We start from the raw sequence: 24,911 nt of genomic DNA on the forward strand, positions 1-24,911 counted from the left end.
GTCCAGACCTTATCTAAAATTACATGCTTCCTCACCATGGATCCTCTTTTGGACAGTGGAATGTAGTCCAGGCCTTATCTAAAATCACATACTTCTTAAACTGAGGCCTTTAACACTTTAGATAACTGTCCCTGATCAATATGTGCTTAATCTGTAAGTTCTTCACCTTTTCCCCACACAATTCCCCCCTGTTATTCATAAATATATATGTATATGTGTATATATATATATTTCCTCATAAAGAACTAACATTGTGGTTAAATTCACTTCACATCTCTACACATCGCTTGTTAATCTCCTCATCTGGATCATCCCTGATACTGCCTCCCATTCCTCTTTCTGTAAAATCATCACTTTAATGGCATCCTCTATATGTAAGATTCTTGACAGTGATCTTTGAACTATTCTTGTTACCAATGTAATTATACAGGGTAAACATAGTGGCAACAGAATAATACTACTGATTGCAATAAGTCTATATAATAAGAGCTGTTTCCACCAGCCACCATCAAAGTAAGACTACCAGCCATTTGTGAAGGATTTTCAAACTTGTACAGGCACATGAATTATCCTGCGAATGCCCTTGGTAATTTCTTTTACTACTAGTCCTTTGTCATCAATTTGCATACAAGTGGATAGGTTTTGTTTCCCACAGACCCTTCCTTCCTCTGCCAATAGATAATCTAAAACTAATTTGTGTTATAAAACCACTTCTCTTGTCTGGGTGACTTGATCAGCTAATAGATCAAGGGCCTGAGCAATTTGGTTAGTTGTTACCTCTAAGACTGCTTGCAGTTGAATTAATCTGTTTATAATATATATAAGTGTCCAATATCCCCTACTACCATCTTGGGCCCATGTCACTGGTCCATATTCCTTGATAATCTGTGCTGGAGGCCAAGCATCTCCCCACCCATTAGCATCACCAGTTTGAATAGATTACGGGGTGTTTGACAAATAGGCTTCAACTAAATTCCTTCAAACATCCCTCATTACCCCCTAATGAATGCTGGTAGACACACTTAAGCACTGACCCATCATTACAAACAGTATTGACTTGCTCCATCTGTTTCTATACTCACTACAATCTATAATATCTACCCTCTCTGGCCAATGAGTAAAAGTCCATTCACACTTACTCTCTCCCATCCATGGCCCTGTACCTGTTTGATTTAGACAATGCCCCAATAAGGTACCCCAGATCAGTACCACTATCAAGATTTCACATGTACATCAGTTCCTTTTCAATGTTTGTCTCAGCTCATTCTCAGGATTCAGTTTGGAAGTCCACACCCTTGGAGTGTCCACTGGTCCTTTAATTCTAGTATGCTTGGTCCATCATCTTTTCTGTGTAGCACTGCTGTATCTGATGTCAAGAGGATTTGACATTGGTAATTTCTTTTACTACTTGTCCTTTGTCATCAATTTGCATACAAAAAGTGGATAGATTTTGTTTCCCACAGACCCTTCTTTCCTCTGCTAATAGATAATCTAAAACTAATTTGTGTTATAAAACCACTTCTCTTGTCTGGGTGACTTGATCAGCTAATAGATCAAGGGCCTGAGCAATTTGGTTAGTTGTTATCTCTAAGACTGCTTGCAGTTGAATTAATCTGTTTATAATATATATAAGTGTCCAATATCCCCTACTACCATCTTGGGCCCATGTCACTGGTCCATATTCCTTGATAATCTGTGCTGGAGGCCAGGCATCTCCCCACCCATTAGCATCACCAGTTTGAATAGATTACGGGGTGTTTGACAAATAGGCTTCAACTAAATTCCTTCAAACATCCCTCATTACCCCCTAATGAATGCTGGTAGACACACTTAAGCACTGACCCATCATTACAAACAGTATTGACTTGCTCCATCTGTTTCTATACTCACTACAATCTATAATATCTACCCTCTCTAGCCAATGAGTAAAAGTCCATTCACACTTACTCTCTCCCATCCATGGCCCTGTACCTGTTTGATTTAGACAATGCCCCAATAAGGTACCCCAGATCAATACCACTATCAAGATTTCACATGTACATCAGTTCCTTTTCAATGTTTGTCTCAGCTCATTCTCAGGATTCAGTTTGGAAGTCCACACCCTTGGAGTGTCCACTGGTCCTTTAATTCTAGTATGCTTGTTCCATCGTCTTTTCTGTGTAGCACTGCTGTATCTGATGTCAAGAGGATTTGACATTGGTAATTTCTTTTACTACTTGTCCTTTGTCATCAATTTGCATACAACAAGTGGATAGATTTTGTTTCCCACAGACCCTTCTTTCCTCTGCTAATAGATAATCTAAAACTAATTTGTGTTATAAAACCACTTCTCTTGTCTGAGTGACTTGATCAGCTAATAGATCAAGGACCTGAGCAATTTGGTTAGTTGTTACCTCTAAGACTGCTTGCAGTTGAATTGATCTGTTAGCTAGAACTTATGCATTGTGAATCCTATGGGAAGAGTCTGAGCAACAAGCCTTTTTAGTTGTAAAGTTTTCAAATGTTGCATGCAGTAAAGACATGACATATTTCCTTAAAAACAAATCCTTGGTCTCAAATATCAGATCCAAGGGAGAATTTTAAATCCCTTTTGGATAAGGGTGACCATACAATAATTCATAAAGTGGTAATCCCACATCTCTTCAGGGATTTGGTCTAATTCTTAATAAGGCAAGGGGAAGGCACTTGGTCTAGGGCAATTGTGTCCTCTAATGCAAATTTAGCCAGTTGCTGTTTAATTTCCTTATCTGAGGGTGGATGCCATGGGATGTGTAAGTTCCATGATATTTCTAGAGCTTGAACCACAGATTGGGAGATCTAAGCTGTGAATTGGGTGCCTTGGTCCGAATCTACCTGCTCCACCAACCCATATCCTGGAATGATATGCTCAAGGAGTACTTTTATGACTGCTGAGGCAGTTGCCCAGGCAAGGGGGGAGGCCTCCACCCATGAGATCAGATGGTCTACTACAATCAACAGGTATTTGAGACTCCCCGCTGATGGCAGCTCGGTAAAGTCCACTTGTATGCTTTGGAAAGCCCTGCTACAAGGGGACCTTCCTCCTTGTTGGACTTGTCATTGGACCATCCTATTCATCTTCTGACAAACAGGACACCTGCTGACAAGTTGCCTGCTACTGTGTACAAGCCAGTGACACCAACGTAGTCAGCACCACATCACACAGGTCTTGAACATCCCAATGACTGCTCTTATGTAAATGTTGGAGTACGTATCTCATACCTGCTGTGGTCAGTACCTCTCTGTCCTCAGGGAGGAGCTAGTGCCTCTCTTTATCTTCCTGAGCACCAAGGCTTTGGATTTCCTGCTTTTCTTCTGGAGTAAAGGAAGGTGGAGGCATTTGAGGCAGAAATGCCAGAATTAGCACCATCATTTCCTCCATGTCCATCCTTCTCCAGCCCGTTTCGCCTTCTCATCCACAAAGTAGTTTCCCCTTGTCTCAAATGAATCTCCTCTTTGGTGCCCCTGCACATGAATTACTGCATGTTCTTAGGTAACATAAGATTAGTCAAAATTTTAGTGACCAATGCCCTGTATGCCAGTCCCTTACCTTTACTGTTTGTATTCTTTCTCTCAAGTAATTTATAGGATCTAATTTCTTTTTCCCTTCACTTATACAATGACCTAAATATTTTATGTTTCACAAATTGCAATTTGTCTTGAGAAATTCTCAGTCCCTGTGCTCCTAAATACAAACTGATAGTGACTTGGACAAGGTCACTCTTTTTTCTCTCTGCCAAAAGAAGATCATCTACATATTGTAAAACTTTCAACAGTAAGAAATTTATCCCAGAATGTTTACACAATTCTTACATACCCAAGTAGATGTTCCATAAATTGAATATTATGCCCATCATTTTGCTTTTAAAATATCTAATACACAGAAAAATCCCAAACTAAAACATTTTCAAAAGGACGAAGGCAAAAACTATTATCCTTAGAGCCCCTTTAAATAATTGGCATCAATATAGGTAATTAAAACTTCCTATTTAAAGTTCTTAGAAACATCAATTAAACTTTTTGAAATAACCATTTCAAATTATAGATAGCATTTATGATCATATTCCTTAAACAAGAGGACCATTATGTTTCAAAGACACAAATATTCACTCAATTAACACCCTATGAGAGCAGCCTGTCCCTTTAAAAGGTTAGCTTGCTTCTTCAGCAGTTCAGTTGCAGCACGAACAAAGGCCCTTTGCACTGCTGCCCTTCCCCACACTCGGTTTCCTACACAGGAATCTCAAGATTTAAGTAATCAGTTTATTTCCTTTTTTTTTCCAACTGATTCCTTCTTGATATTATTCAAGTTTCCACTTACTCCTACAAATCATCCTTCACAATCCTTCATAAATCACTCGCATTCTTTTCAGTTCCCTTTAGAACTTTTAAGATTCACAATACAGTGAATAGCTAAAAAAAAACTCCTTAAAGCATAACTTACAATATTAACAAGTTAACCTATATGTCTCAGAAGGTAACATACTGAATCAAACTAAATACAGCTGTTTTAAAAAGTTTTTTTTTTTCTTTTCTGCCATCTTTTCACAGCAATTAGCATCTTATCTTCAGAGTTTTTTATTGCCCAGGCCAGGCTAAGCTTGAATTGTATTGTTCTTTCCTCTTTCCTCTAAGTAGAGCAGGCTGTTTTTTCCCATTCTTAAAATAGACAAATATCTTTCTTTCCTCTTTAGTAATAAAGGTATCAATATTCAAACAAATCCAAGATCTTATACTCATAATAAACAAATCTAGCATGCAAAGGCTATACAAAAAATATATCCCACAATTTTCAGAATCATCCCGAAGTTCCTAATCAAATGTTTTTATCCTGCCTGAGTTTGGATCAGATAAGGTTTTATTGCCCTTTACTCTAGCAGGCTCTGAAAACTGCTTTAAGGGAAAAACTTTCCTGTCAGTTTAACATGGCCAAGTTTTGTTTACTTACAAATTAGTACAACAGGTTAAAAAGTTTAATATCACAAGCAAATTTTATACTAAGTACCTTTAAAATAACCAATCCCCAAATTTCTTAATCATTGTTCTTAAAACTTAACAGAGCTTTTAAGTCAGCAAAACAGACTAGGGGCTTTTTCTAGGACCCCCACCCCTTGAGAGAAATTTGTTTCACCTTGAACATTCTTCCCTTTCAGAATCCAAATGAAGCTTCTCTAAACTTCCAAGCCCATTTAGTGCATTTCTCTGCCTTCACAGAGAATGCCTAGATATTCTATTAAAACTTCTTTTCTTTAAATGTTAGCACACTGCTCTTCTATGTTTTTTTCAACTTTCCAAACTTTCAGATTCCTTTCAATCTGTGTCTTTATTTCCTCTTTTTTCCCTTTTCCCCAAAAGGCTGCTGCAGTCAGAGGGAAAAAGATTTGAGCCACTCTGAAAGAATTACTACTCTGAATGAATTCCACTTTGAGCAATTCAGCCTGATATTTTTCTAAACCTGCAACATAGAAGCTTAATTCTTATCTCTTAAGAGCTTGCTGACTTTTAACACTGAACACAAAATGTGCAGCAAACAAACACACACACAGACACACGCAGAGCTCTATTTTTCCCTTTTATCTTGAATTCCCTAGCTAATGTCCTGGCATTCATTTTTGGACTGTGTCTTTCCCATACTTAGTTCCCAAATTAAGTTCAGCAGTTTCCCAGAAGCTTCCCTTGGCAGTTCTTTAACACTGGGGCCTATCACAGTCCAGCATTCAACAAAATTTAGCAAGGGCTATTTCCTTGGGTTCCCTAAGATCCCGCTAATAAGACCCCCAAATTGTTCTGAGAGCTTACTGAGCCAACACATGTGGATTCTAAAACTGCACTGGCCAGTCAGGACTCTACTTCCTTCAATCTTCAATTCTGCTTTCCACTGAGTATCTCTGCCTCTGGTTGTTATCTAAGAGGGAGGGAGGCTGCTCACCCAGAGCTAAAGAGCATGAAGAAAACTGCTCCGTGAGCGCCTGTCCCTGTCTGGGATGCACAACCATCTCCCCCAAAGACTCCATCCTGGACGAGCCCCCAACTGTTTGGGACGAAAAGACCTACCCAAATTGACTACTACAGAGATTACTCATGGAAAGCAGAATTATTTATTAGAATCTCAAAAAGTGGACCCCACCCTGGTCTGCAAGCAAAATTTCACAGCAGAATAGGGCCAGATCCTTGAAAATATTCACAATATTTATATATTTCAGACAAAGAATCTCCAAAATCCCATCCTCTATATGGTTTGATTGGTCACATTAGTCTATTCCCCTATTTGGTTAGTGGAATACAGTAGATGTATAGCTTTCTCACCAGCGTCGTCCTTTGAACAATAGAATATAGTCCAGGTCTTATCTAAAACCATATGCTTCCTAAACTGAGGCCTTTAAGGCTTTAGTTAATAGTCCCTGATCAATATATGCTTAAACTGTTAAGTTCTTCATCTTTTTCCCACACATGGAGGTAGCAGGGCCCCACTGAATTGGGACTGTATGTAACTTGGTTAGACCTAAGCTTTTATAAGGTCACTTTGAGAGTTGAGTGGAGGCTGGATTTGATGGAGAGACTGGAGGCAGAGAGGCCCCCTAGAAAGTCATTGCACTTGGCATGAAGTGTTGAGGGCCTGCGACAGTGTCCGCCAGGAGGAAGAGCCATGTATGATAGAGAGTGACGGGACCTCATGGTAGGTGGGATACAGGGGAGAGAGAGAATAAGACCTTGAGGGCAAGCTTTGACTATACCTGCCCCTCTGTGACCTCTGAGTACTCTCTCCCTTGTCCGTGTTCGATAAACTGCCCTAGTGCTTGTAAGGCATGATGGGGGCAGAACACCATGGAGCCAGTGCCTTCCTGTTCCTGGAATGTATGTCCCTCTTTATTTAGCCCGAGTGTATGAATTGTTTTTTGTCACCCATATCACTCAGCTGATTTTGTGGTCTGCTATGTTACCTTTTTCTTCCTCCTGGTTTCTGTCTTCTGCAAATTAGATTACCATGCTATCTTTGCCTTTAATCTAAGCCATTGACTAAAAATGTTAAATAACATAGGGCTAAACTGAAATAATTTACTTCTGACCCCTTACCATCCTTTTTTTTTTTTTTTTAATTGAAGCTTTTTATTTACAAAGCATATGCATGGGTAAATGACCCCTTGCCATGTTGATGATGAAATTCTGTGAGTCCACCCATCTCTAGCCAGTTTAGAGTTCACCATAATGTATTATTGTTTCTACATTAATTTTGTTACATATTTTACCAAAGCTTAGCTAAAATCTAGGCACACTATACCCATATGATTTAGTAATTCTGTCAGAAAAAGAATCAAGATGATCTTTTATTGATGGACTCTGGTGGCCCTTTGTTGTCATTTTTTCTTCTACCAACTATTTTTTTTAATGCTTATTTTAAAAACCATTTGAAATAGTTTTTATGGACACTAAGAAGAGAAAGGCCGCATTTTCCTCAGAAATTCAAGTGAAAGAGTAGAGAATGAGTGATGTTAAGGATCTTTGAAATGTAGAATAGAGGGGAGAAGAGGGATTTCATGGTGATTGGCATCTTAGTAAAGTGTGGTTTGAAGTCTTCACTACATAGAGAGATGGCTGAAAATGGTGGTGGGTAGAATTAGAGAGAAGGGAAAAATTACGCAATTCTTTTTTTTCTTTTAAATCTTATTTTTTGTTGATATATTTTTACATCACCTTCATTCCAGAAATTATTTCCTTCTTCCTTTTCGATGCAGAGAACTGAACATTCCTTATAACAAAAATTTTTAAAAAGAAAGAAAAAAAAATTCAGTAAAATCAACTGTGCTATCTCATATCCATAATCTCCCACCTCAGAAGAGAGGGCTAATAATTAAATTTTCTCATCTCTTTTCCTGGACCAAATTTGGTCAGTATAAATCTGTATGATGTTATTGAAAAATCCTTGTAGCTTAATTATTTTTCTTGTTTTTTTCAATTCTTTCATGTCCCAAGTGAGTCAATCTTTTCCCTTTCAAGAAATTGTTGTTCTTTTTGGATAATTAAATTTACCTAAATTCCTGTGTTGTAGAATCAAAACTAGATTTATTTCTTACCAGTTTTTCATTTTTCACCATGAGAAATAAAGTATAAAAAGTTTTGTTTAGGTATGTTTGTCAGTCAGTAAAGTCAGCAAAACATTAGCCACAGTAAATTTGCTACTCTTTGGATTTTGCCTGTTATACAGAATATCTTTATTCCTAAATTGTTGAAATAAAATTTATTCAGTCTTCTATTTAATTGATGAAAATAGAACCACAGGAATATTTTTTTTTATGAAACATTCTGAATTGAGATTATACTAAACTAATTCATCTATTTAGAAATACATTAGTTCAGTATATATATCTTATCTCATTCAATGAATTATATTTAAATATATGTTGTATATCGATTGAAAGGTAAATTTCTTCAACAATCTCATAAAAATACCTTGCATTTTGATTATTGCTATCATGGGGATTCAGGAGTACACTCAGGGGAGTTCATATATGGCTTGGAGAACTTTGTTTACAAGGACATCAAGCCGGGTGGGTATGCATGATTAATTATATTACTTTCTCTGATTAGAAAAATAAGTACTTTTTTATGTTTGTGTTTTTGGGTTAAAGCCCAGTTATTGTGGAGTTATACTTTTGGATAGTATAGGAATAAAATTTAACTTTTGGAGTTTTGAAATTATGGTTGATGATATCTAACATATATAGGACTGCTTGCCATCTAGGGGAGGGGGTGGAGGGAGGGAGGGGAAAAATTGGAACAGAGACGAGTGCAAGGGATAATGTTGTAAAAAAAAGTTACCCTGGCATGGATTCTGTCAATATAAAGTTATTATAAAATAAAATAAAATATTAAAAAAAATTATGGTTGATGCTTTTTGTTGTCCTCGACAGAGGTATATTTTTAAGCTGTTTTAATGCCACACATGAAAATTAGGTTTTCCACAAAAAGCATATTGAAATATGATGATTTGCTTTGCTAAAGGATTCACAGTAGTATTCCTTTATATAATAAACTTTCTGAGTGTAGTGTAAATTATAGATACCCATATTAACACCTAGTTTATGTAGAACTTTTCAGAAAAAAGTATGAACAGTAAGGAATATCTTTTAAGCTTTATTGAATAACAAGAAAAAGTTTATCTTTATAAAATTAAAATATTGTAGCTTAGGGGGCAGTGGATAGAACATTGCCTCTAGAGTCAGGAGGAAATGAGTTCAAATGTAGCCTCAAATACTTTGTACTTATTAGTTCGTGACCCTAGACAAGTATCCCAATTGCCTCACCAAAAAAAAAAAAAAAAAAAAAAAAAAAAGATAGCTGAAACTGGTTAATATTTGGTTTCATTGTGATAGATAAAACAATTTGCACAACACTAGTCAGAGTATTGTAGAAAGATGCTCTATACTACAAGATTAGAACTATACTGTTTCTTCTTATTGGTTTCTTTTTGGAGGTTCAAGTATGATAGATCCTCAAGAGTTGGTTTAGATTATGTAGCTACTATTTTTAATATTGACTCTATATCCTGAGAATCTACATTCATTTAATGTTTACCTATAACATTTAACAAGTTATAAGCATGTCTTAGCCTTCACTAGTGATAGATATTTTTGCCAGATTTTGTTAGGATATAAACTGATATTTTGCTCTAGTTAATTCCATGGTAACATTTAATACTTACTAATACTAATAAGTAGCATTTGATGTTTTGTTAATATACTGTGATTTGAATGGACTATTGCAAACCTAAACCTCATTAATTGAGATTTTTTTTTTTGGTCTTTTTTTAAAAATATGCTTTGTCATATTAAAATTTTATTACTATTGATTGTGAAATAATAGGATAATTTTGCTGAAGGTGATATACTTGAGTATTTGGCTAGGTTTAAGAAATAATTCATTAAAAAATTCATATTGAATGCTAGTTTTATGGTACCATCAAAGCAGTGGATGAATCATAATGGATGAATCATGCCAGTGATTTTAGATTTATATATTTCCTTCACATATACCATGCCTATTCTTTTTCTTATTCAGTAGCTTTCTTATTCATCAAGAACCTGAGGGAAGCAGGCAGAAACTGCCACAATGGGTAAAAGAAGTCTATCTGTATTACTGAACATTTAAAATGTTTAATTCAGTAATTGTGTTTTAATGATTTTGTCTTGGTTTTAAAATGTAAGAAAAACTGTTAACATGCAACAAGGCAAAATTAAGGAAATTATTTTTAACCTTAAAGTAATGTTAGTTTTATCCCTACATTGCTAAAATATGAATCTAAAGTATGTTAAAGAAATTTAGGACCAATTTATTATCATAAAATAAATTTTAATTTATAGTTTAACTCTTTTAAGGATTCAATTTTGTGTTATTTATCTGCTCTATAGATGCTTCCTTCTCTTCTGAAGTTAGTAAGCAGTTGATGCTGAAAAACACTGGAATCAATAATAAATAATATTGTTGATATTATTTTCTTAGGAAATGAGAAATTTGATTTTCTTATTATGCCCCTGTCACCTGTGCACCAAACATAGTCTTTTCCCATAGGTTCTTCATTGAATCATTAATGTGTTAAATTTACAAAGCATTGTTAACATGTTCAAGTTAAAAATGGAGTTGTAAAAAGCTGGGAGAATATTTGAAAGATATTTACATGTTTGAATATATTGCCCTATTTCAAAAAATGTGCCTAGATTATAAGAAATTATTTAGTACTGGCTGAGTGTCAGAACTTTTATTTATACATGAAATTGTAGAGTCCTTTGTTGAAAGAGGTGAGGAAAGAGAGGTTTGTTATCAGGAAGAAATCTGCTTTTTCCTCTTCTGTCCAATAGTCTAACTTGAATTCTATCCTTTTCTCACAAAAATGCTTTCATTGAGAAGGACGTAAACGTAAAAAGCACAAAAAGTATTTTAAGAAACCTTTTAAAGGTCTTGATCGCTCAAAAGGTAGGTACATGTAGCTTTCTATGTGTTTGTCTTAAGTACATTACTATATGGTTTATTTCTTTGAAGGAATTCACTAAATGTTATGTTAGTTTAAAAATGTCAAATTTGCGATTGATAATGCTGTATTGATTTTTATGATCAATGTATATCTGGTGTATCAGATCTAAATATCAACTATTTAACTTAATTTACTGTTTTTCTGTTTTTTTCATAGATAAGCCAAAGAAAGAAAAAAAGGATACATTTTTGGAAAAGCTGGCAACTCAGGTCATAAAAAATGTACAAGTGAAAATTACAGATATTCATATTAAATATGAAGATGATGTAAGTTCATTTTGTTATTTTGAGGATAGTTTTAAAATCAACAAAATCTTTGACCTTGTATATTTTCAAAAGAAGGATTATCAGTATTTGAACATTTAAAACAATAATTAGTTTTCTTTACATACTCAGCTCTTAATTTCTTTATATGTATGTTACATGTGGCAAATTTTTATTGGAGTATTTTTGGCCATATTTTAATCCAAAATGAGCTTTCTTCTGATACCTTGCAATTTATATATGTTCTATTCCTTTGTCATTTGGTGAATATTTTAAAAAATGCATTTTTTTCATTAATGTAACTAAGCAAAAGTACAATTATAGGGGCACATTTTTACAAAATACTATATGCTACATCTTAAGGTTAAACATACAAAATTATTCTTTTATTCTGCTCTTGTTGGTACTGATGTCTTTTATTTACAAAGAATATCAAAAGCTGTACTTACAATTTAATACCTGAAAGAAACTATAATTTAAAAGATGGCTCAGGGAAGTCTTACAATCAGTTATTTGCAGAGACATAAAGAGAACCTAGATCTTGTAACATCTATAAATATAAATATACTTGTGTTCATATATCATAGTTAGCTCAACCAATCACATTAAAGTACCTTCAGAAACTAAAATTTGTAATGGACTTATTGGTGTTATGCCAATTAATTTAGATATTTTATTGGTTTTAGTGAATTCAGTGACTGTTATTTTGTTGTATATTCTTTCTCTAGTTCTGATACGCAACATGATTAAATTTTTCTTAATTTTTCAAAGTTTGTGAAATATGGATGTATGTTTCATTGAAAACAATTAAAACTTTACCAAATGTTTAATATATTTTAAAATCCACTATATATACATATATATGTAAAATATTTGTCCAAATTGTCTTTGAAATGAATTTTAAATACAAATGACTCATTAGAAATCACAATTTAACATTTTCTAAGTTCTTCTCAGGAAGAAAGAAGGAAATATTAACTAAAGAGCTACTATTTGTGAAGCACTATATTAATCATTTTCTAATATTATCTCATTTAATCTTCATAACACTTTACAGAGTAGATGCTGTTAGGATTATCCCAAGTGGAGGGAACTGAAAAGAACAAGAGTTAAGTAACTTTGCCAGAATCTCCTAGGTAGTTTTTGAGAGCAGATTTGAGCTAAGGTCTTCCTTACTTCAGACCTAGCATTCCACTAAGCCACATTGCTGCACTTTGTATATGTAAGTGAAATGTCATGGATGAAGGTTAGAACCTGAGATTGAATTTAAACACATAACCATTCACTTTCTAAGTAAAAAGAGATATTTTATTACACTAGGATAAAAACTGAATAGGAAAATGCTTGTTAAGACATCGGTTGGAAAACATCAGTTGTGACTCTTAGGGCTTCTTTATACCTTCATTCAGGAAATAAGTGTAAAAGTGTAAAGACCCCATTTGATTTTAGTCTCTTTTGATTTCAGATTCCTAAAATTTGATTCACTAGTATAATAAAAAAAATATCATGGAATATAAGAAGGAAAAACAAAAGCTCTCAATAGTTAATGAAATAATAGAAATGCAAACATAATAGAATTGCAAATATGTTGACTGTAGTTTGTGTTAAAATGAGAACGAGTTAAAGAAAACTGTTTAAAGAAGAAAATGGTTTAGAAGAAACATTGAGTGGTAAATAATTTATTTCACAAATAGTTTTAATGTAACCATTTTCTTATGGTCCTAGTGATGATAAGATACAGGGAGTTGAATAATATGGTCCTTGATAGCACATTAAGATGTATTTGAATTTCATTTACTCTGTTATACAAAAATCCAGTTACAACTCCAGATCAAACTAAATGGCAGTTTTCTGCTTGCAATAAATAAATCATGGATAAAATTCAGCCAGTATTCTGAAATGTATCCTGGGAATCAGAGTGTGACATGCGTTCCCTAATTACTTTAAAAAAAGTTGTTTGATAACAGAATTCCATTTAGCTTCAGTGGTGTAACTGCTCCTATTAAACTCTTTTAAGTTCAAGGAAGCATATTTTATTTATTCTTTAACTTTTTATTTTTCCCTGTACATAGCAATTATAATTATTAGATATTGTAGATATTTAATAATAGTAGTGATAATATATGGTTAATAACAGACATATTTACATAATAGAGAGAATAGATAAGTGTGTGTGTATGGGTAGTGACAAAAGCCAACACAATGTTGTCTAATATCTTGCTGACAGGCAGCATGACAGCCAGCCTAGGAATCAGTAACACTTATTTTGCCTTTAATGTATACTGTGTGAGTTGGGCCAAATTACTTAATCTATTACTATCTTAAGCAACTCTCTAAAACTTTAAGTTGTAGAACATATTTATTCTATTTGGAAAGGCTTTTCTCATTGGAAGTTTAGTGATACCAAAGTGATTCTTATTCTGGGACAAATCTCCTTTTAACTCCCTTCCCAAAAGAAAACAACACTCTTGTGATGTGTTGGAGCTCTTTGATGGCTAACAAACCAGATGATGAGTTTTTTAAATATCAAATTTTTTTTTATTAAAAAATTGTTTTTGGAAATAATTGCAAACATTAATTTACTTTGATGTTAGGGGCTAAAATTAATCAAACCAATTTAATTAAAATTAAATTCCCTACAAAAATTATAAAACTAAGGGAAAAGCCCAAATATATTATTGTAAACCTAAAATATTACTTTAGTCCACATGATAGTCAAAAAAAAAAGAATCCTTTGAACAGAATGCTTCTAAATGGCCAATTCCAATCTGTTCTGTAAGACTTCTAATTAAAGGGAACTTTGTATCTCCCAAGGCAGGCCATTGTCTTGGATATCTTTAATTGTGGGGAAGGTTTCTATCCTAAAATCTTCCTCTTTGCAGTTTCTATTACATTGCTCTGCCCTTTGATACTAAGCAATGAAAGTGAAGCCCTTTTTTACATGACATCTTTCAAATACTTGATGATAGATATAGTATAATTTCCTTTCCCTTTCACCTCAAGTCAAGTCTTTTACAAGCTAAACATGATATTTTACACTATGTATACTTGTAATCTTAGCTGTCAGGAGTCTGAGGCTTGTGGATCTCTTGAGTTTGGGAGTTCTGAATGCAGAGGGTTGTGTAGAATGGCTGTCTGCACTATATTAGACCTCAGTATGGTGAACCCCTGAAAGCAGAGGCTGCAGAGTTGCCTAAAGAGATGAAAACTGGTCCAGGATAGAAACAGAATAGGTCAAAGTCATATGCCTATCAATAGTGGGATCAAGTTCATAACTTACCCTAGGGTAGGATGGGGAAATCCATTTGTTTGTTTTACTGCTAAACATTCCCATTCTCCTAATCAGACTATATATGTCATGTGAAATCATCTGATTCTGTGATCACTTCTTTTTCTGATTGTTTCATTTTAATTTCCTCTTTAAAGGTATATTTTAGAATTTTGTCAAAGATTGAAGTCAAACTCTTTGTTGCCTTTGCCTTTTTTTTTCCTTCTGCCCTGGTGACTTAATCTCATCAAAAACAATTCTATATCTCTGGTACTGTCTTCCCACTTATCTCAGGTTTCAGCTTTTTTAATGCTTTTTTCTTAATGTAAAAATAATTTTTCTTGACAAAAAAAAAGCCAAACCAAAATATAGATTGAGTAGTTTTACTGTCTAGCAGTCTTATTCTTTTTTTCCCCCTTTGGTCCTCTTTCTCATTAATAATAGCTCCTGCTCCCCTGCCTTTTTTTTTGTTCTTTACTTTCATCTCATCTTTACTATAATCTGAGCTTTAGCAGTATTGACACTTTTTTGCAGGGCAATGTGGTGCTTTTTTTGTTCATCTTTCATCACCTATTTGCCTTTGTTTCTATTTTCTATATGTATCTTTAAAAAAATCTAAATTTGTTGATTAGTTCACTGTGTATCCTCATCAATCCCACTTTCTCCTTTTCTTTTCTATGTGTCTTCATAATTTTATTCTTGGAGAGCTTTTCAGTTCTAAGATGACTTCTATAGGATTTTTGTCCACAATCCTATATATCTTTTAATCCTTTGAAATCTGCTCCTCTAAAATCTAAGGTATATATCATGCTCCTTTTTGATGAGAGTCAGATCTAGAAAAGCAGTTTTTCTTTGTTCATCTGTTTTGTGAAGGATGAAGGTATCATTAAGACAACTCAAGAAATTGTTAGCAGCTCTGCTTTTGACCGAAAAAAATGCTTTGAACAGTTAAAAGAAGCTTGTCAATTCTTTTATCATGTTTCTGTACCAGATTTATTATTTGTTTCTTGATCACTGTTCTGTGTTTCTTTTTATGTTCAGATGGTCGATAGTAAACTTGGATGACAGTATTAACTCTCCTGTCTGACATGGTTGCTTTAATTTTTTTTACTTTCTCACACTCTGCCCAATTTTTAATTGCCCTGTTCTTTTTGAATAAGGTTTAAGTTTTCCAAAATTTAGCTATAGCCATAGCTATAGCTATAAAATAGCTATATCCTATTTATAAGTCCCATCAAAACAAATTTCGGTAATATCTATAATGTCACATTTGACTCCTTAAGATGCATGTCCCCCTTGCTTATTAGCCATAGTTCATTTATGTATAGGCATCTTTAGCCCTAAATTTCGTTTCTAGCTCTTGTCTTGGATTTTTGTATTTTAATCTCTACTTTTTGTAGACTTTCTTTTTTGGATTGAGTTTGGTGAATATATGTGTAGGATTTTATTTCTTGACTCCTCCCTTTTAAGTTTAAAGCTCTTTAAAAATTATATTTACAATGCTTCAGGCAAATGCATTTTTTACTCTAATGCTATTATCATTTTAAAAAATTATCATTAAAAAAAAAAAGCATGTTCTCCATGCTTACTTAAGTGACTTAGCAGTTATGTCTGCCATTTTTTACATTCTTTCCTTTGTGTCTTCTTAGGTATACTTCATTCCCATCATTGTCATGTTTTAAACCTAGGTCCAGAAATTAATTTATGTTTTCAAATAGTCTTTAAAAACCTCTGTTGACTTCACAAATCTATTTCTTTCTTTGACTTCACTTGGCAGCAGTGATAGAAATAATAATAATGCTCTTAAGAGTTTTTATGCTTTTGCCAAGATTTTATAGTGTTTTCTAGATTTACTTTTGCAATATAATTTATGTCAGTATGAATCACTAGGAATGGATAGTAATCATCAGAATTTATAAATGTTGGATGGTTTTCTTTCTGTTCCTGATTAAATTCTCTCTTTCCCTTCAACAATAAAAAAGCATATCTTTTCACTCTTAATGTTAGATTGACAAGCTTCTGCCTCTTCCCAGAGTCACCAGTCACAAGTTTTATTCTTTTCATCCTTTTATCCTGTGTATCCACATAATGAAGAATTTGATGGGAAGAAACTTTTATTTATTATTTAGCTCCAAATGTTCAATAGCTTTCTTTTCTTTCTTTTTGTCATTCTTTCTCCATCCAACCTCCCAAGGAAGCACAAGAATTCCTTCTGCCTCTTCACATACTTTTTTCTTTTCAACTTAGTATTACCTTTAATTTCTTTTTTTTCATTTTAAAGGATTAACTACTTCTTTTCCCTACTAATCTGGAGAGCGGAGAGGACTTCCTCAAGTCCTTTTACCTTATCTTCCAGAAGAGAAAATAACTTTCATTTGAACATAGGTTGCAGTAATTGCAAATACTTATAATCTGTTCAGTGTAGTTATAAAGAAAACTCATAATTTTGTCTTGAGTTCCTCTTTTAAAAATTCAGTTTTCCTGAAATTTACATTTGGAACAAGTTGGCATCATTCATTATTTAGGTCACCACACAATTGGATTGTTTTTAAAAAGTAAGAAAAAATTTAAAGTATTCAAGCATTAGAAAGTATGAAGAAAAGTGAAGTTTTAGTTGCTTACATAAGTAAATATTGAGAGAGATGTTTAGGGTTACTGAGACAAAAATGCAGATAAGTACATTAAGTACATTTCACTCCCCTTAATTGGACCCAACATTGGACTCACAAACCTTGAGAATTGTATTTTTTCTTCACTGTTATTCATGATATGCCACTCTGCACTTTAAAGACTTAAAGTATGGATTTCTCCCATTTATAGATTACAATCTATAAATCTACGAAAGATTGTTCTTTTAATAATTTCTTTGACGATTTAAGCTTGAATCAGATTAGAGAAGGGTAAACAGATAATTATCATAAATATGAATATGAAGACACATTAAAATAACATCTATATATCTATATGGACTTATATTTGTTCTATTTTGGAGTGTTGTATATTTCATTGCATATTTCATTTTTTTATCCTGATAGGTAACTGATCCAAAGCGACCTCTTTCATTGGGAGTGACATTGGGAGAACTTAGTCTTTTGGTAATGTTGATTTTATTTCAATAGTTTTTATGGAATATGTCAAGTATTATTATAAACATAGAAGTTTAATTATTTATGGTATCTTCAAATTATTGTGAATGGTTTATATTTATGACCACTGCCCTTTTACAGTCTAGAGTATTAAATGAAAAGTTCTATCATGTTAATTCTATATTTTCTGAAAACTGAGTTGGCTTTTATAAATAGTGCATTTAATAAAAAAGAATACTAACAAAACTATCTGTTATCATTCTGAATCAATTTATTATATACCTACTTTGTATTGGTCACTGTCCTAAGCTCTGGGGATACAAAAATAAATTAAATAGCCCCTTATATTCCTTACATTTTATAATCAAAAGCTAATTCTTAAAATAAACTTTTTTTTCTCAGTAGTATTTTATTTTTCCAAATACATGTAAAGACAGTTTTCAACATTCATTTTTGTAAGACTTTTTGTTTCAAATTTTTTTCTCCCTCTATCCCTGGCCTCCCTCTTCCCCAAGGCAGCAAGCCATCTGATATAGGTTATATTTGTATAATACATTTAAATACATTTTCATATTTGTCATGTATGGAAGAAAAATCAGACAAAAAGTAGAAAAAAACACAAGAAAGAAAAAGCAACAAACCAATAGACAAAAAAAAAAAAGTGAAAATACTATGCATTAATCTATGTTCAATCTCCATAGTTCTCTCTCTGGATACAGATGGTATTTTCCATCCCAAATATATCAGAATTATCTTGGGTCACTGCATTGCTGAGAAGAGCTATATCTGTGATAGTGATACTTTGTTCTTCTGGTTCTGCTCACTTCACTCAGCATCAGTTCAGGTTAAGTTAAGCCTTTTCTGAAATCAGCCTGCTCATCCTTTCTTACAGAATGATAATATTCCATTTACATTCATATATTATATCTTATTCAGCCATTTGTCAATTATGAGCATCTAAAGTAAATTTTATAGCAATGAAATTTATATCTTTGTGAATGATTTGGATTTGTAGCACATTTAGAATTTCCCCTTTGAGTTTTTGTAGCCTAAGTTACTGATAAAATCAAATTATATGCTTTGGGCTGAAGATAGATTGGAAAGCATAAATAAAGGACCCCCACAACCAATACTAGTTGAATTATTTTTAGGAAGTTTGTGTTAAACTGGTTGATTTGTTAAAAAAAAGAAGCTGATTCTCAGTTTTAATTAACATGCTAGAAGTCTGAAGCTATTACCATATCTATAATAGAGAAGTTGACAACTTTATCTGAAAGGAAGAAAGAACTGTCTCATCACACAAATGCCTGTAATATCACTAGATTTTTGAAAGTACAGAAACTATTTCATAAATTCTACAGATATTTTTAAAATTTTGGCACTTTTGTATAGATATTTAAAAATTGTTAAATATACTTGTGTTATTAAGATTCATAAATAGATAACTTATGATTCAGAAAGAACAGTGAATTTTTTTTTAATATTTTGTTTTATTTTATTTAATAATAACTTTATATTGACAGAATCCATGCCAGGGTGATTTTTTTTTTACAACATTATCCCTTGCACTCATTTCTGTTCTGATTTTTCCCCTCCCTCCCTCCACCCCCACCCCTAGATGGCAAGCAGTCCTATATATATTAGATATGTTGCAGTGTATCCTAGATACAGTATATGTTTGCAGAACCGAACAGTTCTCTTGTTGCACAGGGAGAATTGGATTCAGAAGGTAAAAATAACCCAGGAAGAAAAACAAAAATGCAAATAGTTCACATTCGTTTTCCAGTTTCTTTCTTTGGGTGTAGCTGCTTCTGTCCATCATTTATCAATTGAAACAGAGTTAGGTCTCTTTGTCAAAGAAATCCACTTCCATCAGAATACATCCTCATACAATATTGTTGAAGTGTAAAGTGATCTGGTTCTGCTCATTTCACTTAGCATCAGTTCATGTAAGTCTCTCCAAACCTCTCTGTATTCATCCTGCTGGTCATTTCTTACAGAACAATAATATTCCATAACATTCATATACCACAATTTACCCAGCCATTCTCCAGTTGATGGGCATCCATTCATTTTCCAGCTTCTAGCCACTACAAACAGGGCTGCCACAAACATTTTGGCACATACAGGTCCCTTTCCCTTCTTTAGTATCTCTTTGGGGTATAAGCCCAGTAGTAACACTGCTGGATCAAAGGGTATGCACAGTTTGATAACTTTTTGGGCATAATTCCAGATTGAAGAGCAGTGAATTTTAATATTCAATGAATAATTCAAGAATTTTATTAAGTGTATTTAGTAAATATAATGTTTACTTATGTTCTCTTCTTTTTTAGTTACTTTTCTATTCACTCTCCCGTATTCTACAAGGGTATATAGATTAGCTTCTTTGCAGTATAGTTTTCCCTAGTCTGTAATTGTGAGCAGTATCAAGAAGCATGGAGGAGTACTGTGAAAGGAACATGTTGTGGTTAACTACATTTGTATTTATTTAAAGGTTCTTATCTGTCTTTGAGGTACTGTCTCAAAAGAAAAATTATGCTATTAGGCTATAGCTGCATAGATTCTAGATTTTTCTGATTCATCTAAGTATTATGAAAGTAATTTATTTACACAATATTTTGTTTCTACCTATTTGTAAAATATCTTTTTAAAAACAGTTATGTGGTTATATGTAAGTCTTGAATATACTTTTTTTTGGTACTAGAATTGTAAATATCAAAATTAGGCTTTAAATGTGTTTTCTCTTTTAACTGTAAATTCATGCTATCAAACATTAATTGGATTCTTTCAGTTGGGCAGAAGCTCCTTGCTAATTTCTTCCCTGAATTTCATCATGTAATGTCTGTCTGAAATCTTTTTCCCTTTCTAAATCTGCCAAAGCAATATTTTCGTCCCTTTCATTTTTTAGCAGGTGACTTTGCCTCTTGCTTTCGCTTCACAACATCATTTCTCAGCCCTTTCCCTTTCTTCTCATTTTTTTTCCCTTACTCAGAGGAATATGTTCTTTCTAAGGCTGACTCCTCAACCTCTCCTCTTGATTCTTGTCTCTTCCTATATCATACCCTTTTTCTTACATCATTATTCCCTCTCCAATTTTGTGGAAATTGTATTGTGGACTCTTAAAGAGTCTGTATGTTTAAAAATAATCACTTTTTGGGCTACTACAGTCTCTTGATTTCTTTTTCTTTGTTTCCAAGTTTATTGAAAGTATGGGCTATAACCATTTCTTCACTACTAATTCATTTCTTAAGTGCTTATTATCGGATTTTAACCCTATAATGTTGCCCAAGTTGCTTTATTCATGATCATTAGTGATCTCTATAGACAAACCTTTTTCTCAATCATGTCATTGTCCATGCCTTTCTCAGTAGCATTTTATACTGTTATATCTTTTCTTCAAAATTTTTTCATTGGCTCCTATGGCTCTGAATTGCCCTGATGTTTTTCCTATGTCATCTCTCTTTGGGTAAGTAAGGATGCCTGGTTTCTAGTTCTAGCTCTTCCATTGGCTCCCCTTGTATCTCTGTGATCTGTAATTTCCTTTTCTGAAAAATGAGGAATGAAGTGTAGCATGAGCCAGAATGAGATGTAATTGTGACATATTTATCAAAACAAATAAAAATATTATGAAACATAAATAATATTATTATGTGATTTTCTAAGTTGATAGGTACCCTGCAAGAGCCATTATATATGGTTTAATGGCCTCTGATTCTATTTGAGTTTGAAAAAGCAATGATCTCTAATATCCCTCTTTGCAGCTCTGACATTATTTGATTGTGAAATAGTCATGGGGTTTGTACAAATCCTTAATGTTTATAAGCTTAATCATAAATTTTTTGGGTATAAGTATATACATATAAATTTTGATTCCATGAATTATGACAGCAAAGATAGAGTGAGAAAAATAGAGTATTTCTACTTAGGGAGTTTTAGTAGTCAAAAACATTTTTTTCTTGGGTCACTGATTTTTAAAAAAATCACATAATTCAAAAGCAAGTTTAATTTTTTTCCTTAGACTAATTTTATTAGTTTTTTAATTAAGAAAGAAAAAATTATCATTTTAGTTGTATTCATAGAATATATTTCAGATCTGTGTTATGTCAATGTAAGAAGCAGAAAATGGAAAAGGAAAGAATATTTGGAGATAGGAGAAAGAGACAGGTGGGTTGAAGAAGAAAATGAGAGAAATAAAAGACATAGAAGCAGTTAGGAAGGAGAATCATAAATCTAAAAGTGTGGAAACCCTGAGAGATACATGTTTAACTTTTTTTGGTGGGGTAAGGGGTGAGACAGTTGGAGTTAAATGACCTGCCCAGGGTTACATAGTAGTAACTGTAAATTGTCTAATGTCCAGTCTGAACTCAAATTGTCCTACCTCCAGGACCAATGTTCTATCCATTGCATCACTTAGCTGATCCATGTTTAATATATTTTAAACATTTTTTTCTACTTTTGGAAAAAAATCCCAACTGTCTTGTGATATTTGTGTTATTTTATGTGATTGAATTTGCTAGACACATTTCTAAAAGTTACATAAGTAACTTTTAGAAACAAGTACCCTTCTAGCCCTTTCCTTTTTTTTTTTTTTTCTTTATAACTTTATTGACAGTACATATATGTTAGGAGTTCAAATGTTGGAGTTTGTTCTCAGAGGACAGCCGGTTTAGAGGCTTAGAGCCCTTCGGATGTCTCCAAATCCAAAGGTTCTGTCCTTCAGCCTCTGCCTCTGCCTTCTTCTGCCTCCAACAGAGATGGAAGATCTCTCTTATCTCCTTCTGGGGGGCCCAGGCACCAATTTGCCGCGGAGAGAGGGCTTCTGGCGTAGCTCCACTGAAGTCCGTCAAAAGTGTTCTCTGCAGCAGAGTCGTTTCTCTCGAGTCTAGCGCGATCAGCCAGCCAAGAGGAAAAAATGTATTCTGCCATAGATCCTTCATCGCTGGCTTTTTATCTGCCTCTTCTGAGAGAATGGGATTATGGGTTTTCTCCCATAGTGCTCTCTGGCCCAATGACTTTAAGGGAGGTGTGAACTCTCTTGAAGTTAGAAAGTGTACTTTGTGAAGCTAGCATACTTGTGGAGTCCAATGAGTAAAGGTGGGAACACAAGCCTTGTCTTGATTAGTTCTACTTAGTACCTTGTTTCAGGTTCTGGCCAAAACAACTTCTTGTAAGATTAGATCAACTCTAATTACTTAGCAGTTAGTAAGGATTCCAACATCTCCCCCTTTCTTTTGTTTTAAAACATAGGGGGTTTCTGAGGGGGTACACATAAATCCATCAATATGGGCCAGAACTTTGTAACAGATATACATGGTATACATAAATCCATCAATATGGGAGGCATTATACATAATTTACATGAGCACATAGCAATATAACACAGGCTAGTAGTAATGTAACAAATAACAAGAATCAATCTGAAAATTTACACATGTCCATAAGTCCTAGAAACAGTCCAATAGGATTCCATTGTCCATTAGTTCATGTGCCAGGAATCTAATAATTCTTGTGAGCACAATCAGCAACAGAACCACCCGATATTTCTTGGGTCTTCTCCTTTGTTTCAAGGGTCTGCTCCATCTTTCTGCGATGGACAAGGCGAATGCGGCTCGTAGGCACCCATCTGATTCCTTCTCCACCTGTAGAGATGCAAGCAAATCCTCTCCCCCAAGCAGTTAGCCTATCTGGTCCCTTCCATTCACCACTTTCTGGGTCTCTCCACATCACCTGGCGATTATCTAAGGATAGTGGAGCTGCTCGCACTGGACACTGCTCTTCTGGTGGGTTATAAAACCTGTCTGCTGGAGCCAGTGCATCTTTATCAAAGATTAAAAAATTAATGGTATAGAGAACTAAATTTAGAAGTTCTCTAGGGTTACCCGTGGCTCCTCCTTTCTTTTGTTTTTGGAGGAGTGTCTTAATGTCTCTGTTTCTTCTTTCTACTATTGCTTGACCTTGAGGATTGAAGGGTATGCCAGTAGTGTGTAGAATCTTATACTGTGCACAAAAGTGTTCAAAATGTTTGGAGGTATATGCCGGTCCATTATCTGTTTTTATTTCTTGTGGCACACCCATAATTGCGAATGCTTGAATGAGGAATTCAGTGACCACTCGGGCTGTCTCTTTTGCTGCTGGTATGGCAAAAGTGAATCCTGAAAAGGTGTCTACCACAACGTGGATAAAAGATAGACGACCAAAAGATTTATAATGAGTCACATCCATTTGCCAGATTTCATTGGGTCTCAAACCACGAGGATTCTTCCCTGGAGGCAGTGTAGGAGCTTGGAAGGGAAGGCAAGCTGTACAGCTTTTCACTATGCTCCTAGCTTCTTCTTTTGTAATCCCAAACTGTAAACGCAAAGCTCGAGCAGCCTGATGGTATTTAGAATGGGATTCCTGGGCCTCCTGAAATAAAGGCGTACTGGCCAACATAGTTAAAAGGCTATCTGCCTTTGAATTTCCATCAAAAATAGGACCTGGAAGTCCACTATGTGAATAGACATGCAGGATATAAATCTTTCCTGGATGCTTTCTCACTTGCTCTTGAAGTTCCTTAAAGAGCTGATATATATTAGAAGCTGCAAATTTTATTTGGGCTGTGGCAATTCTTTGTACCACACCTACTGAATAGGCTGAATCAGATATTATATTTATGTCGCCTGGGTAATAAGTGAGAGCTAGCATGATCGCATATAATTCGTTCTGCTGAGTGGACTGAAAAGGAGTTCTGACTACTCTTTTTACGGTTAGATCATGAGAGTATACAGCACAAATATTTTGTTTGGCTGCGTCTGTAAAAATGGTTGGTCCTTCAAGAGGAACCTTAGAAACCTTCTCCTCAAAAATCCATTGCCAATTATGCAGTAGTCTGGTTATCTTTAATGGAGATCCATGTGCAAAATTTGGAGCCATGGCCAATAAAATCTGCCACTCTGGGATGGTTTCACAGCATACATTAATTTGTGCATTTGTATAGAAGGTATATATCTTGTCAGGTCTTGTCCCAGATAATTGTACTGCTCGCTTAATGGCCTTTAATAGAATTCTAGCCACAAGCACTGGGTAAGGCGTAAGGCTTTGTTCTGGTTGTGCTGGGAGGTTCACCCACTCTATCACACTGTCTCCTTGATGAAGGACTGCTGTGGGTGCTTCTTTCGTAGCAAAAACTGATATTTCCAAGGGTTTTTGAGTTACTCTCTCAACTACATTGGATAAAGCCAGTTCAACTTCTCTCAAGGTCTCTTGAGCTT

The 24,911-nt window shown here is 34.2% G+C and overlaps 1 protein-coding gene across 1 annotated transcript in view; it reads left to right on the plus strand.

The window, feature by feature from the left end:
- The window catches only part of VPS13C (vacuolar protein sorting 13 homolog C), a 186,969-nt gene that overhangs the window by 22,816 nt on the left and 139,242 nt on the right, over positions 1–24,911 (plus strand). Inside the window, 4 exon segments of the mRNA XM_051973796.1 lie at positions 8,502–8,564; positions 10,921–10,986; positions 11,201–11,310; positions 17,611–17,670. Coding sequence (XP_051829756.1) covers positions 8,502–8,564; positions 10,921–10,986; positions 11,201–11,310; positions 17,611–17,670 — 299 coding nt within the window.

The sequence above is a fragment of the Antechinus flavipes genome, chromosome 2 (assembly GCF_016432865.1).
Source record: "Antechinus flavipes isolate AdamAnt ecotype Samford, QLD, Australia chromosome 2, AdamAnt_v2, whole genome shotgun sequence".
NCBI classification, from domain to species: domain Eukaryota; kingdom Metazoa; phylum Chordata; class Mammalia; order Dasyuromorphia; family Dasyuridae; genus Antechinus; species Antechinus flavipes.